This window comes from Megascapheus bottae, chromosome X (genome assembly GCF_031878675.1).
Source record: "Megascapheus bottae isolate mThoBot1 chromosome X, mThoBot2.hap1, whole genome shotgun sequence".
NCBI lineage: Eukaryota > Metazoa > Chordata > Mammalia > Rodentia > Geomyidae > Megascapheus > Megascapheus bottae.
In genome coordinates, this window is record NC_143547.1 from 74,051,641 (window position 1) to 74,066,462 (window position 14,822).

Sequence of the window (14,822 nt, forward strand, 5' to 3'; positions counted from 1 at the left end):
CCCTGTTTCCTGCTTCCACAGCACTTTGGAAAGGCATGTCCTAGCACCTAGAAACAGAAATCTATCTAGGGAAGTTCTCTAGGGTTTCCCTTAAGTTTGAGCTTTCCGAGAACAGCTGGGTGGGAAGGCTTTGGGGTGAATCATTCCCAAAGGGGAATCACCACTTTGCTTCGGAGATCTGGTTGCTGGTCTCTACACTATGGCAATACTAACACCTTTAATAGGGAGACTGTTTACCCTTCTCTCTCACAGTATTGCTCTTTACCTTTGCATCACAGGATGTTCTACCTCCCTCTCCTGAGGAGAATGTGTGTGATGAGCTAGTGAGAGGCTTGTCCTGGAAACAAGGCCCCTGTGACTATTTTATGGAACTGATTCTTTTATGTCAGGTGTTTGTAATGGCTGGATGACTTACATTTCTCCCTATCCATGTCAAATACACTACAGAAAAACATGTCATCATACTGGTGGTCTTGGAGTGAAAAGTATATTTCTGAGTTCTTAATATATCTAAGTATTCACTAGAGTTCATTCATGCCCCTCATAGGGGATGAATCTAGAAGACAGGCTTAAGTACTTTTGCTCTAAAGAATTTATTGTTTGAGGGAAGGGATGACACTGTTCAAAATGAAATGTACTCTTTCCCTGACTTATATCATCGTAACTCCTCTGTTCATCACCCTTACAATAAAAATTAAATAAAAAGGAATTTATTGATTTTACACGAAAGTGATTTCTAAAGCCAGGCCTTAAGAGTGGATAATTTATGCTGTGGTATTTGGTCTGCAAACAGACATTACAGAAACAGCCTTCTCTAGGATCTCCAATTCAAATCCATGCTTGCTGGAGAATACAAGGTTCAAAGTAAAATTTACAGAAAAATATCTCTCAGAATTCTCTGCTTCCTAAATGAACAATAACTCTCTTACCTCTTCAGTCAACATTCAGAAGTTCATCAAGATTGAGTTTCTTTGCAAAACAAAAACAATCCTCCCCCCCCAAAAAAAAATAATTCCTATAATTGGAGGAGGAAAACTGCCCTTTGAAGGAGCTTCTAGATTTAATAATTCTCTTTACATTTTCTGACTAGACAAGTATATATTCAAGAAAACAAGTGAGTATCCATCTACTAAATGGTAAGTTTTTGCTGTGATAACAAAATCATAGCCTGCTGGACTTTTATCATTTCCTATCTTCAACTTACTTTGTCATATATAGATTCGGTTTCTGAGAACTTTACTCATTTCTAACATCTTTATGGAGTCATCAAAAGTCAGACACAAGAGAAAGGAGATGGTTAGGGGAAAGTTCTTGATCATTTCAAAGTGAATAAGGCCAGAAAATGATGTGTCTATTCTTCAGTCTGCCACTACATTTAATGACTACAACATCCACCTCAAAGACTTACAAGAAACTTCTGTACCTATAATTCTTTATTCTCCTTGCCACCAACAACTGCCTATGTATTTGGGAGCTAAAGAATGCCAAAATGGAGGCTATTGTTTGATGTGTGTATGTATGTGGGTATGATATCTGTGTCTGGGGATGGGAACTTAATGTTTTCTGCAGTGCTGGGTATAGAGCTCAGGGCCTCAAGTATGCTATGCTAGCACTCTACTACTGAGCAATATCTGTAGCCCCAGAGTTGGTTTTCTTTTTTTTTTAAAGAACAAAAGACACACTAACATTCAGAGTCAATTAATTGCTCTGTACTCCACACACTCACTAAGTAATTCCCTTCTCTTTCATTGCATTAACTGTCTACATACAAACATTGGGGTTCTGTTTACTCTTTCACCTGCAAATAAATGTGATTCTCCAGTAAACTAGAGATACGTTGTGTTATTCCATCCTTCCTCCTTCCAGAAATCATTCATGAGTCTTCTAGTCTCTTTAGAGGAGCTAAGGGCTGACACACCACTGCACAAAGAGGAGCAAATTACACTGTGCATGGCGTGAATAATTGACTGCATTTGTGTTTGGGTTTTAGGGCACTGTTGACTTAAGCGAAATAAGCTGGCAGACCAGCTGCAGCTTGAGTTTTCTTGCTTAACACTTATCCAATCCCTGTTGGTTTTGCTTAGCAATGGCCCTTTTCAGACCTTTCCAGGTACAAAACTTTGACCAAATCTTCCAGCTCTGTTCTGCACACTCGACTTGAACACATCTGGCTGATCTGAGATTCTCCTTCAGTGAAGATCTTCCATTGGCCTACAAGGCAAAAATAAAATGGCTAAGAGTGTAAGAGGAGAGCAGAGCAAATTAGGAACATAATTAACTCACCTCATCCTTGCCATTTATTCCTAGACCCTCCATGGGGTTAGAAATAAAAATGTCAGATGGTTTCAGTGAAATAGCCATGAAACACTTTGCTGGGAGCAGAGATGAAAGGAGTTTTTACTTCAAAATTTGGTTTTGGTAAGAATCCCAAGAATAACATATGACTTATTAAGAGCCAAACCTAAGCATTCTTGTTTGCTAGTTAGGTAGCTCACTTGGCATAAGGTCAAAAAGAGGCACTGGATTGGATTACTTAATATATTTTCTTGAGCACCGTCTGATCACATAGGAGCCCCATATGATGGTGTGGGGTTACCACATTGGGCCATCCAGATTACCGAATTTGATCTCTCATTTCTCACTTCCTCTGGCAGCAGAGTGCAAGGTACACATTACCTTCTATCACTGTACATCTTCACTTCTAATGTCTGTGGGTATAGAGTATATACAAATCATCTTTCAGGTCTTCTGAAGCCAAGCATTGTGACTTGCTCATGGTATGAACTTCAATATGTTTTTGAAGTTAATAGTAATTTCATTAGTTATATCATTGATTCTAGAGTCCTAGGGTCTGTCTACCACCTTTAACCCCACACTCTCACGTGTAAGGATCTTAACATATTGTAATTTTCATAGTGTACATTCTATTTTCTATTCATCCTGCAGCAGACAAATAATTGACCTCATCAATTCTATTTCTAGGTGTCTATGAATTCTTCTCAAATGTCCCTCAGGAATTATAATCTGACCCACGTTCCAGGTAAAGCTCTCTTTCTGATTTTCAATACCTACTTGTTCTTCAGTTTCCCACTGCTAAATCGTGTTCTTACTAAATCATTCCAGACTCATTTCTCTCAACACCCACCTTGCTGATTTAACCAGGGATATGTCTCACATAGTGACTCTTTTTCAGTATCTCATTGTTTTATTATAGCATAGTAACATCCAAGTTTATAGACAATTGCTAATAGCCTATCACTCTATCCTTCTACACGGAAAGCACCTCCTCCTAAAACCTTAATGCATCATTCATCTGCTTAAGATTTTCCCCTGTGATTTTCTGTCCTAGTGATCTAATCCAATTTCTTAGCCTGGTAAACTAGATTGTTTCTTCATAAGGTGACTACACCGAAATGATTGCTGGATGAATCTATACAATAGCCCAGAAATGCCAGGTGCCAGTAACTCATGCCTGTAGTCCTAGTTACTCTTGTAAGCCTGGGAAAGAAAGTCCACAAGACTCCAATTAACCACCAAAAGCTGGAAAGTGGTGTTGTGGCTCAAATGGCAGAGCACTAGACTAAAAAAAAATGCTTAGGGACAACCAGAACCCAGTTCCTGAGTTCAAGCTCCAGGGCCAACACAAAAGAAAAGCCCAGATATACATTTCCAAAGCAGCTCTGTGTCATCAAGATGTTATTTGGAATTTTTGAGCAACTCCCTGTGTTACCTAAATGATGTGAACTTTTCACTGGCTTCTTCTGGGCCTTCTGATTACTTCCTACCAACTCTTCTCATCTTTCAGTGCATCCTATTTGGGCTTTGTGATCATTCCTCGCCCCCACCTATATTTCTTGTTTGCTCCTGTCTGAGTCTTTTAGGCTACACCCTTTTCCTGGACTGAGTTTTTGACTTGGTGCCCAGTCACACCCTTCTCTTTCAAAACACACCTCCTCCCCGAAGCCTTCCCCGACTAAGCCCACCTGGCTCTTATCTCATTGTTCTTTGAAGATTCCCCTAAGCACTTTAGGTATTCAAGTTCTCTAAACTATACAAATTCACACTGAAGGCATTTTCATGTCCTGTCTCGTCCATTAGAATTCCCAGCGGATAGAAATTTTGTGGCTTTTGTCTCATTAAAGCTAATTCCCCGCCCCTACCATCACTGCCATCCCAGTGCCTCACAGTATCTAGTCCTTCTGCTCCATCTAGCGTAGAAAGTGGGAGAGTTGCAACTCTGAGTGAATTCCTGAGAGCATTCCAAAAGACATGACTACTTGGGAGTGGCAGGGAGGTAGTTCTAAAAGAATCAACACAGGAGCGGATATGTATACCTTTGCTCTCTGAATTTCATCCCCACCATCAGAGCACATGGCCTTTCAGATAAGAAGTCTCCACAATTGGACTTGGAATTCTGTGAAGCTTTCTTCAAACCTACTTGGCTTAGTAGTTTCCTAAAGGACAGTCCAAAATATTTGATTACAGATAGCTAATGCTGGGACTATGTCTGGGACTGGATTCATCATGTTCAAGCTTTATAGATCACATTCAGCCACGCTATTTACTGCTAAGTCTCCTAGAGGAAAGTAGAATATCCTGTGATATGATTTTCATATTGAACATTGCTAATGTACATTGACTTCACTTTTGGTGGGAGCAGTGAAAAAAAAGTTCCACTTACTCAAAGTTGTCCTGGTCACCAGTTTGAAGTGATGAAGTTCCTCAAACATCCTCTTGGGTATCTTCTCAATGTGGAAGTGCTGGAGGATGCCTGGGGCCAAACAGAAAGTGGGGCAGGAGATCAGGCATTCTTTATCTCTTTCTGCAACCAATAACTCCTTTCCCTGCCTGGGATGGACATATCATGTCATGTATTGGGGCTTAGGAGTATTGAGCATTGTGTAGGAGTATTGAGTATTGTGCAATGTGCTTAATCAAGAACGCCAGGGCTTTAATTGACTCCATGTGTTTCCTTGGCTCATTGACCGCCTGTTAGCTTCTTCAGGGATTTGAATAAGGGAAGTAATACTGGGGAGCATGGGACTCTATCTTAAGAAAAGCCTCATAGAATCAAGCATGGGTGCTGGATGGAGCTTCTGTAGCCACAGGCAGTATTAGGAAACCTGCCTCTGCCCCAAATCTGCATAGACTACAACCCTGCCAAACCACTGGGCTGCCTCTTGGCTAAACAAGGAAGCCAGAAGTAGGACCAGAAGCATGTGATTTGTGTAAATGTACAAGCTATCCCAGTTCTTGAACTCATTGAAGAGCATATTTTTTCTTTGGGAAATATTCACAGGTCCTTTAGACTTCAGTTTTTGAAAAGAATGATGAGAGTTCAAATAGAATGGTCTACACAGTGTTAACCTTGCCTGTGTAATTTTCATTAGAATAAAAGGTAAACAACTGAAAATTGTCCAATATTCAAAGAACAATATGTTATCATCCTCCTTAAATAATGTTCTACAGGCCTATTGTGGCATAAGAATATGCAGCTCCACTATGCATCTGCAATGCCACACTATGATCTTGCAATGTTGAGAAGGATGCTATGTAGATGCTTCTCTAGCAAGTCACACCTGGGATGAGAGATGGGTGAAGAAGAATGGGCTCACCACTTGGGAAGCATCAGACCAGTGTCTAATCATAGGACTAGTCACAGATGAGCTATGAGGTTAAAGATGGCAAACAAATGTATCTAGGTCAAAATAATCATGGGCAAAACAAAACAAAAGAAAACATGTGCTTGAACACTTTTGCTCAAGGATAGTGCTCTGCCACTTAAGCTGCAGCACCACTTCTGGCCTTTTCTGTGTTTGTGGTACTGAGAATGAACCAAGGGCTTTGTGAATGCTAGGCAAGCGCTCTACTACTAGGCCATGCTCCTTGCCCCCATTCTAGAATTTTTTAAGAGTGGGGAAGGAACATATTCTTTAGACAAAGAGGGGTTATTGGGAAAGGGTGAGACAAAAGCCCTAGACATTCTGCCGTAGTATTTATGAAAATATAGTCCAAGTATCACCTGTGTTATTATCAGCAGGCTATGACTTGTAAATATTCATACACTATACAATGCCTACTGAGTCCACATCTCGGGCTTAGGGCCAGGTAGCTGCCTTCAAAGGCTGAAGCACATGGAAGTTTGAATGTCTTGAGCCTTCTGTGGTAGCCAACAGAAAAAAAAATGTATGTTATGTCCAAGTAAAATCTCACCTTTACACTTGAGTTCCTAGAAAACATGTTTGAACTAATTAACACTAGTCTTGTACATTCAGGGGTGTGTGAAAATATGTGTGATCACAGTGAACATCATTCTACTTGTTACAGTATTCACTTGGAATAGTTACAAAAAGTGTTGTGCATCATGAGTAGGATTGTTTGTCCAATAAAACTACAATCTTCTTGAAGACAGGGATGAGGATTTTAGTTTGTTATATCCCAGAGTACAGAGCATGATTCTAGTCTTTAGAATGGAGTTTATAAGTTTACAGGGATGTAAATTAGAAATATAAGTAAAATACACTGCCATTCTGTAGTTTGCAACCTTGGTTGAATCTGTGGACCTTTATGAAAATACACTGATGGCCAGGCTCTGCTTAGACAAATTAACCAGACCAGGCACTTGGTATTAAAAAACAAACAAGGAGAAGTTCCCAAACAAAACTAAACAAAAATCACCCTGATGAGTATGATATACCTCCAGAGTTAAGAACACCTTTCCAACTTTTTGATGGTGTGCAAAGAAAATTTCTAGAACCCATGAGGTTAGTACTTAACAGAGACATGATTAATAAAACATGGTCGTGTTTAATTTGCAAGGCCATAATAATAATTGTGTTAGATATGTTTCAGTTTCTAAGCAAAATGGAGAAGTTCTGACTGAAACACAGGAATATGTTAAAACCAAATTAAGGTGAGTCTTCTCATTCTTTTCTCTTCTCCCTTACAAAGACAAAAAAGTAATATCTTGCTCACCCTTTCGAATGGTCCAAATATGGACTTCTACCTGAGGTGGTCTCTCAGTCTCCAGTGCGATTTTTCTTGTTGTCTCTCCATCTTCCATGAAAACAGACTCATACACAGGCATCGTTTCTTCTCCACAAAAGTAGCCTTTGCTGTCAAAGTTTTGGCTTGGAAGTTCTTCTGAAGTTAGGAAGCAAAGAGAATTTTGGCATATTTTCCCAAAATTAGAAGTGAACTTCTGTATTTACCTGTCTCATTGTTTATAACATTTTCCACTTTTCACAAGTGGATAATCAATAAGAACATCCTTACAAAAATAGAGGTACCAATTCTTTTTAGTCCTGGAGTTTGAATTCAGGCCTTCATGCTGCATTGTACAACTTGGGCTTCACCATCAGCCATGTTTTTTAGTTTCAGTTGTTTTTCTGAGCTTTTGTCTTGGGTCCAGCAAGGTCTCCAGCATAGCTGGGATTATAGGTTTGCCTACAACACCCTGCTCATTTATTGAGATGCTGTATTACTATTTTTCCTGTGCTATACTGTCTGCTATACTCCCAATCTGCCTATCAAATGGCATGGGTTACAAGCATGTGCCATTACATTCAGCCCCAGAGATCCTATCCTTATTTTATTAGTTCATCTCAGGTTGCCTCTGTAACAGCCACTAAATCACAAAGAGATGCATAACCTCTCGTTGAAGTTCACGCAATAAAAGAGCCCATAATTGTGCAGACTACAATTAAACTAGATCTCCTTACTGCTGAGAAATAGCTAATAATGAGATGGAAAAATGTAGACAGATACAAACTGATTAGGTGCTTGAAGAAACACAAGATTCTCCATATTGTGTCAGATTCACGCTCTCTCCAGCCTAGTTGTTGCCAAGAGAGGCCCAGGGAATGGGTTGAAAGAGGGCCTTAACTTTTCTGACATCATTTAGGTATACTTAGAAAACATTCATGACACTCATTTATGTGCATATACTTGCCCAATGGATCTATCCAAATTGCCTTGACATTTCTGAATGCTCTTTGATTTGTTTGTAAGGGGAATGATAATACTGGATCAACACCAGTGCCAAAGCCTAGATGTCAGATTAGTCATATGTATGCTATGCCAAATAAATGGTTGGGAGACACAAAAAAATTGGTCAAATCCTTCAACTAGAGATCATTTAATGTGCAAACTGTTGGATTTCAGCTCCCTGGCTTAATAAAAGTACCAGCGTCTTAGTACTTCATTCTACCCCACTCTTCCTTTTCCTCAGCCCTCAACCAAACCTGGTTTATTTTTGCTAGCTTTGCAATCAGCGCCCTCTTCAGTTGTGTATTCAAAGTGTGTATTCAATCAAGAAAGACAAACTTTAGACCTTCTGAAAACTGAGTATACCATCTGTGAGAATATCTCAGTGGTTGAGGATGAAGCTTCTGGACTGCAGTGTGTTTTGTATCTGTGATTTTAATTGGGGAGACTCGCTGTCAGCCAATCACACACAGCTGGACTAGAAGTTATAATCAAATTGCTATTGTATGTCTTTTGCTGACTTGATTAGTTTCCCCCTCCCACCATTTGGCACTGGAAGAACAAAAACATCATGTTCTCCTGACAATTCCAGGTTGGATTACTCAATTTGTGGATTATTCTAGAATCAAGCTTCCTTTCTCCTTTTGTCTTTTTTAAAAGCTGTTTAATTACTTGGCAGGACACTTCTCGGTGATGTTAGGCAATTAAGGGATGTGTGCTAACACTGTTCAACTGAGGAAGAGCAAGTCACTGAGTGTACAAGGACTTCTTCATATTCAATTGTTACTTCCAGACTGGGAGCTAAATTCAACTGTTAAATTTTACTCACTTCCTTAATATTGGCTATGGTTCTAACTGACATGAAACTCAGTCCAAGATGGCACTGGAGTAATACGTTCAAAGTCCTCCCAGGATGTTGTAGAGTCCTCTTACACCACCACCTCTCCCCTCTTCATGAGCTGAACTTACTATACGGAAAGGATTTTCAAACAACAAAAGCCATTAGTGAGTGAGTCAGCCATGCCTGGCACTTGAAAACATGAAAAGGTCCAAGTTTATCTTCAGTAGGATCTACTCAGCAATTTCTTCCACTTTCCTCCTTGCACACTTCAATGTGATTTCTGATCACTCAATGCTCACCTGTTTTCCTTTCTTTCCAGGGAAGTATGCCAGGCCCCTAGTTATATCTGGCGATTCCCATTTCTCATGAGAATGTTCCTGATTGTTAGAACAAACTGAGAAACCAGTCTCTATGGAAGTAATGGTGATTGTTGAAGAAGATGCATCTTTCTTGCCCAGGAAACTTTCAAGTCTTAACACGGGCATTTTATGGGGGAAATAATAAAATAACAACAAAAGGAATGTGTAGGGAATTTGAGGTGTTTGGGTGGTATAGGAGGTTTAAGAGGTTAGTTGGGGAACTTTTCAGAAAACAGAAGTCTTACCCAGTCCTAATGTGTGAGGTAAATGCATGAGCCTCTACCAGAGCAAAGAGATATGGTCCTGGTTGGTCACTAGAGGAGCCTGCAATCATTTACCATTGCAAACATTGTGCCTAACTTCTATACAGTCTTTTGTATTCTAAAGAAGATAGAAACACTTTGTTTTAACATAAAAAGTGATCAAAATATGCATTGGTTGGTGTATCTTTTTTCATATTTAATACATTACAAATATCCTTCCAGGCTACCTAATCTTGGACTACAATGATTTTAAGGACTGTATAATTATCTTACATAGTACAACTGTACCATACTTTGGCTGCACCCATACTTGTGGAATTACAATTGTTTCTAATTTTCCACAAATATAAACAGTTCAATAGCAAAGCATTTTGGCTTTCATGATCTCTCTGATTTCTTTCTTATTTGGAAGTGAAAATAAATATCTAAATGTTTCGGTAATTAACATTACCAATGTGAGGGAAATAAGTTAAAAGCAATGCCTGATGTGGGTCTTATTTTTTTCAATTTTCCCCTTTTTATTTGAATCACCTGTATCAATAGAGTTAACAGCACATACCTAATGGGATTTGGTCTGAAGGCATGAGATTCAAATAGGAATATTATATAGTGAGAGGGCAATTTAAGTAAGTACTAGTACAATATCCAAGAAGTAATGTACCTACTACCTGATGAATGTAACTTTAACTTCTCTGTATATCACCCCAACAATAAAATAAAAAAGAACATCATCTCAGAAATACAGAAGGAAACTCAGATCTCAAGAAGAAACAGAGTTTATCCAAGATGGAGCACCAGAATAATCATTGAAGCTGCTGTGTGTCATCAAAGAATTATCTTTACAATAAAAGACTTCCAAATTGAAAAAAATAAAAAATAAAAATAAGGTAAGTAATAGTTTTTATCTAAAGTTATCCTGTATTACTGTTTTAACTTTACTTTACCAGAAAACTGTATTGGTGAAATTACAACTGAGTGATGCTAAGAGATTTGGAGATCCAGTGCAATTACAGACATGGATGTTATAAAAGGTCATGTTTGGGGGCCTCTAAAACCCATATAGTTAGAATGTGCCTATTCTCTAACTCTAATAAGCAATTTTCCTTGTGAATTTCAATGTCTCTTCCTCTGCTCATTATTAGCTAGTTCTTGTCTTTCCCAGACACACTTTGTCCCATTTATTCTGAAAGACAGAGATTGTTATATTGTGGAAGATTTTGTTTGGGACTTGAATTAGTGCTTCCTAAATGTAATGTATTGGAATCACGTGACGATCTTGTTCTAACCCAGGTTTTAGTGCAGTAGATTGGAGTGGGTTCTTGAGAATCAGCATTTCGGCCTATAGCAGTGTTTCCCAACTTCCCATTCCCTCTCCCTCTCCCACTTTTTCTCTATCTTCTTCTCCTTCACTTTTTTTTCCTTCTCCTTTTCGCTCTCCCTCTTTTGATATTAGGCACCAAACTCAGGATCTGAGCACTGTTCCTTAGCATTTTTGTTCAAGGTTGGTGCTTGAACACTTGAGCCACATCTCCATTTCTGTCATAGTGCAATCTCCTTTCACAACTAATATATGCTAAGAAAGATGTGAAAAATAGCAAATTAAAAGCTCTGAGAATAAACTTACAAGGACTTTGTCTAGATGTGGCTAGGATGCATGATTACCCATCTCTTACTCTGCCACTGCCTGCCAATACTATGGAATATATTTTGATTTAACTCTTATCTTAAAACCATAGTTTAAATGAAGTACCTTTAAAACAATCAGTAAACATTTCTTTATGGAAAAGACAATGGCCTGGAAGTAAGCTAACTTTTAGGCCTTGTTTTATCAGTTAGTTTTTTGGCTCCAAACAGGTCACTGTATGCATCTCAATTTGCTTCTTTTGAAATGCTAAATAATATATTATTGGCTCACATATGTAATCTTATCTATGTAGGAGACTGAGACCAGAGTATTGTGCTTTGAAGTCAGCCTACACAGAAAAGTATGAGAGACTCTTACCAAAATAACCAATCATAAGTAGCTCCATGTCATTGACATGAATTTGGAGACATAAATATATATATATAGAGAGAGAGACATATAAGTCTATAATAGGATATATTCTATAGATATATTTATACATTATATTATATTGATTTATATGTATCTGACATACAGACTCAGCTTAATTTTAATTATATTTTTAAATTTATGTGATTGCACATAGAGATTTTTTCTTGAATACTTATTTGTAGAACATGACATTTGAAACATGATGTAAAAACTCAGTGTTAATAAAAACCTTGTAATAAAAAAAGTCAATATGAGGCTCTGAGTTCAATCCCCCAGTACTAGCAAAAAAAAGAAAATGATAAAAGGCAAATTATTTTGTGGGTCATAGGACTTGAACTTGGCCTGGGCGCTGTCCCTGAGCTCTTCAGCTCAAGGCTACGCCCTACCCTTGAGCCAAGCCCCACTTCCCATTTTCTAGAGGTTAATTGGAGATAAGAGTCTCAGGTTCTTTTTTTCCCTCCGGGGTGGTTTGGAAACTTGATCCTCAGATCTCAGCCTCCTGAGTAGCTAGGATTACAGGTCTGAGCCACTGCCCCCAGCTAAAGATGAATATTTTTAGTATTGTTAAAGGCTGAAAAGTGAGATAGCTGAGTGAGCTAGAGAGGTACATAATATGTAGTTAAAAGGAGTTAGTTCTGGTGCATAGTAGGGTAACTACAATCAACAACAATTTAAAATGTATTTCAAAATGATTATTAAGAGTTTGAAGGTTCCCAACATAGTAAAAATGATGCTGGAAGAGAAATAAGTGATAATTACCTTGCTTTGATCAGTTTGTCTTGTATATGTGTCTCAAATGATCACATTGCACCCCATAAATATATACAAACATTATGTTTTAAAACTTAAGCAAAGAGAATTTAAAAAACTAAAAACATTCGAACTTGGAGATCCCTTTAACCTTTCCAAAAGAGGCTAATGAGGCCCAGAGTTTCTATTGCATGTTTTTAAGGTCACACATGATTTATATTTCAATTAGAATCTAAACTCCTTCCACTATAACTTACCTGTCTCTTCTCCTATCTGAAAAGGGGGATGGATGTAACTTGTGATATATTAGTGAGAAAATGAAAGGCATGATTGTTTTTCCTTCTAATAACCATGTTGATGTAAAGTCTTCACATTTTAGAAAAGGGTGAGCTAAGTAGTGTGGCTATGTGGGAAGTAGCAGACATAGAAAATCTTCACTATAGCTCTCAAGGAAAAAATGACATGCATTTTTGTAAGTATTATTTCAATCATAGATCAGTTATATTTTTCATACCCAAATAAAGTTGAACATGACTAGGTCAGTCAACCAAAGACAGGGCTTCCAACCAACGCACCTTTTGTCTTTTTACCTGGACACACCTTGCAGCATTTTCCATCTATTTTTTGAGGATACTTGCAGGGGTATCGGCTGGGGCAGTGGATTTTCTTACACTCTTGCTTCGTGACATTACAAGTGCATAGTACACACTCCACAATGCCAAATGCCCGGAGATTTGGGTGCCAGGACTCGCCATGGGAATAGGTCTTTCCATTGGAAACACAGACTGGAAGAGAGTATGGGACTGGTGATTACAGAGCTAAGATGGCTTTATATGCTTAGAATCCAAGCCCTGGATGCCTAATATCCTTTGGTTTTGTCATACATATAAAGACACATATAAAACTGTCATTCTAATTCCAGGGATGGCAGTACAAATCTGTAACCCCAATTCCTTGGAAGGTGGAGATAGGAGGATCCAGAATTCAAATTCAGTTTGGACAAAGTAAGTGAAGCCCTGTCCTTAAAACAAAATAAAAACAGGACTGGGTAAAATTTCAAGTGGCTGACGGCTTACCTAGAATGCATAAGGCTCTGGGCTCAATATGAAAACCATCCACAAAATAGAAACAAAGCCCGGTGCTGGTGGCTCACATCAGTAATAGTAGCTAGTCAGGAGGCTGAGATCTAAAGACTGCAGTTTAAAGCCAACCTCAGCAGAAACGTCAGTGAAATTCTTATCTCCAATTTACCACCAAAAGCCAGAAGTGGAGGTATGGTTCAACAAGTTGAGCATCAGTCTTGAGAGAACAAGCTAATACTGCCTGTGGCCCTGAGTTTGAACCTCAGTCGTGGCAAATAATAATAACAACTTGATAAAGAATCTCTAGTAGAATTTAGCAATATCATTATCTTCAGTGTCATAAAAGTTCATATAGAGACTGGTGCTCTTCTCATGCATGTAATCCTAGCTACTCAGGAGGCTAAGTTCTGAGGATTGTGGTTTTAAGCCAGCCCAGGCAGGAAAGTCTATGAGACTCTTATTTTCAATCAACCACTAGAAATGGAAGTGGAGATGTGGCTCAGAGTGGTAAAGTGCTAGTTTGGGGTGAAAAAGCTCAGAGAACCATATTGTGAGTTCAAGCCCCACAACTGATAAAATAAAAAAGTTCATATAGTCCATATGCATAAAAATTCCCTAGAGAGATTTTCTATCTAGTAAGTCTAGAAGCAAAAACTACTGCTCTTTCCAAAGTGCCAATTCATCTCAGATGCAGAAGAAAATCTGTTTAGAATGTTAAGTACTATGGGACTGATCCACCTGCACAAGTGAGCAGCGAGCTTCCTTTCTGCTATGGGCAGGGAGGTGTTAAAACCAGACTGAGAGGCAAGGAACCAGTGACTCTCTAGTAACTTGTGAAGGGCAAGCCTTTTATGCCTCTAATCTCCAGGCCATTAATATAGTCTCATATCTTCTCATGTTAGTAGATTATTTTGCTATAGTGAGTTATTGATTGCTCCACAGATATCTTTTGGAACTCTGCATGTGTTGACTGGGAAGTTTTTTCTGAGGGGCCTTGAAAGACCAAACATCTGGACTGCAGGCCCATGCATGGACTATGAAGAAGAGTACCATGAATGTCTTTCCATATAAATCAATCTAAAACTTATTAGGCTCCTAATTTAAGGCACAGAACTGGGTTACGGGATAAGAAATGTGCAGAGCTATGAATGAGGAAGACTAAGAAAAAATTTTTCTCCCTTTTTGAGAGTACTCAGACTGTGGATATTTCAAGCCCTGACTGGGTCTGGGTATGTTTATCATTATTAACATCACCTCATCACACCCAGGGAGACCTGTCGGCATCCCAGGCATCCCAAATCAACAACATCTCTAGGGTAGGATATATCATTTTAGGCAGGGCTTGGGGGGGATGAAATAGCCCCACTTGGGGCGTTTCTAGGAACAGAATGATTTGGCTGCAAAACAATAGGCTCAAGATGACTCATTGGGCTATTTCTTTCTCATCAAGTCCACTGGGGCATATTAAGAACTATGAATGATATT

The 14,822-nt window shown here is 38.8% G+C and overlaps 1 protein-coding gene across 5 annotated transcripts in view; it reads right to left on the reverse strand.

The window, feature by feature from the left end:
- Positions 1–1,165: 1,165 nt before the first annotated feature.
- The window catches only part of Chrdl1 (chordin like 1), a 126,265-nt gene continuing 112,608 nt past the window's right edge, over positions 1,166–14,822 (reverse strand). For 2 of the 5 annotated variants that reach the window (XM_090326062.1, XM_090326059.1), the window contains 4 exons: positions 12,831–13,040; positions 6,976–7,143; positions 4,682–4,771; positions 1,166–2,211 (listed from right to left, as the gene is read on the reverse strand). In XM_090326062.1, coding sequence (XP_090182188.1) covers positions 2,081–2,211; positions 4,682–4,771; positions 6,976–7,143; positions 12,831–13,040 — 599 coding nt within the window. In that variant the 3' untranslated portion in view covers positions 1,166–2,080. Of the gene's footprint in view, positions 2,212–4,681; positions 4,772–6,975; positions 7,144–12,830; positions 13,041–14,822 lie in introns of those variants that run through there. The other 3 variants (XM_090326061.1, XM_090326060.1, XM_090326063.1) reach the window with 2 other exon arrangements.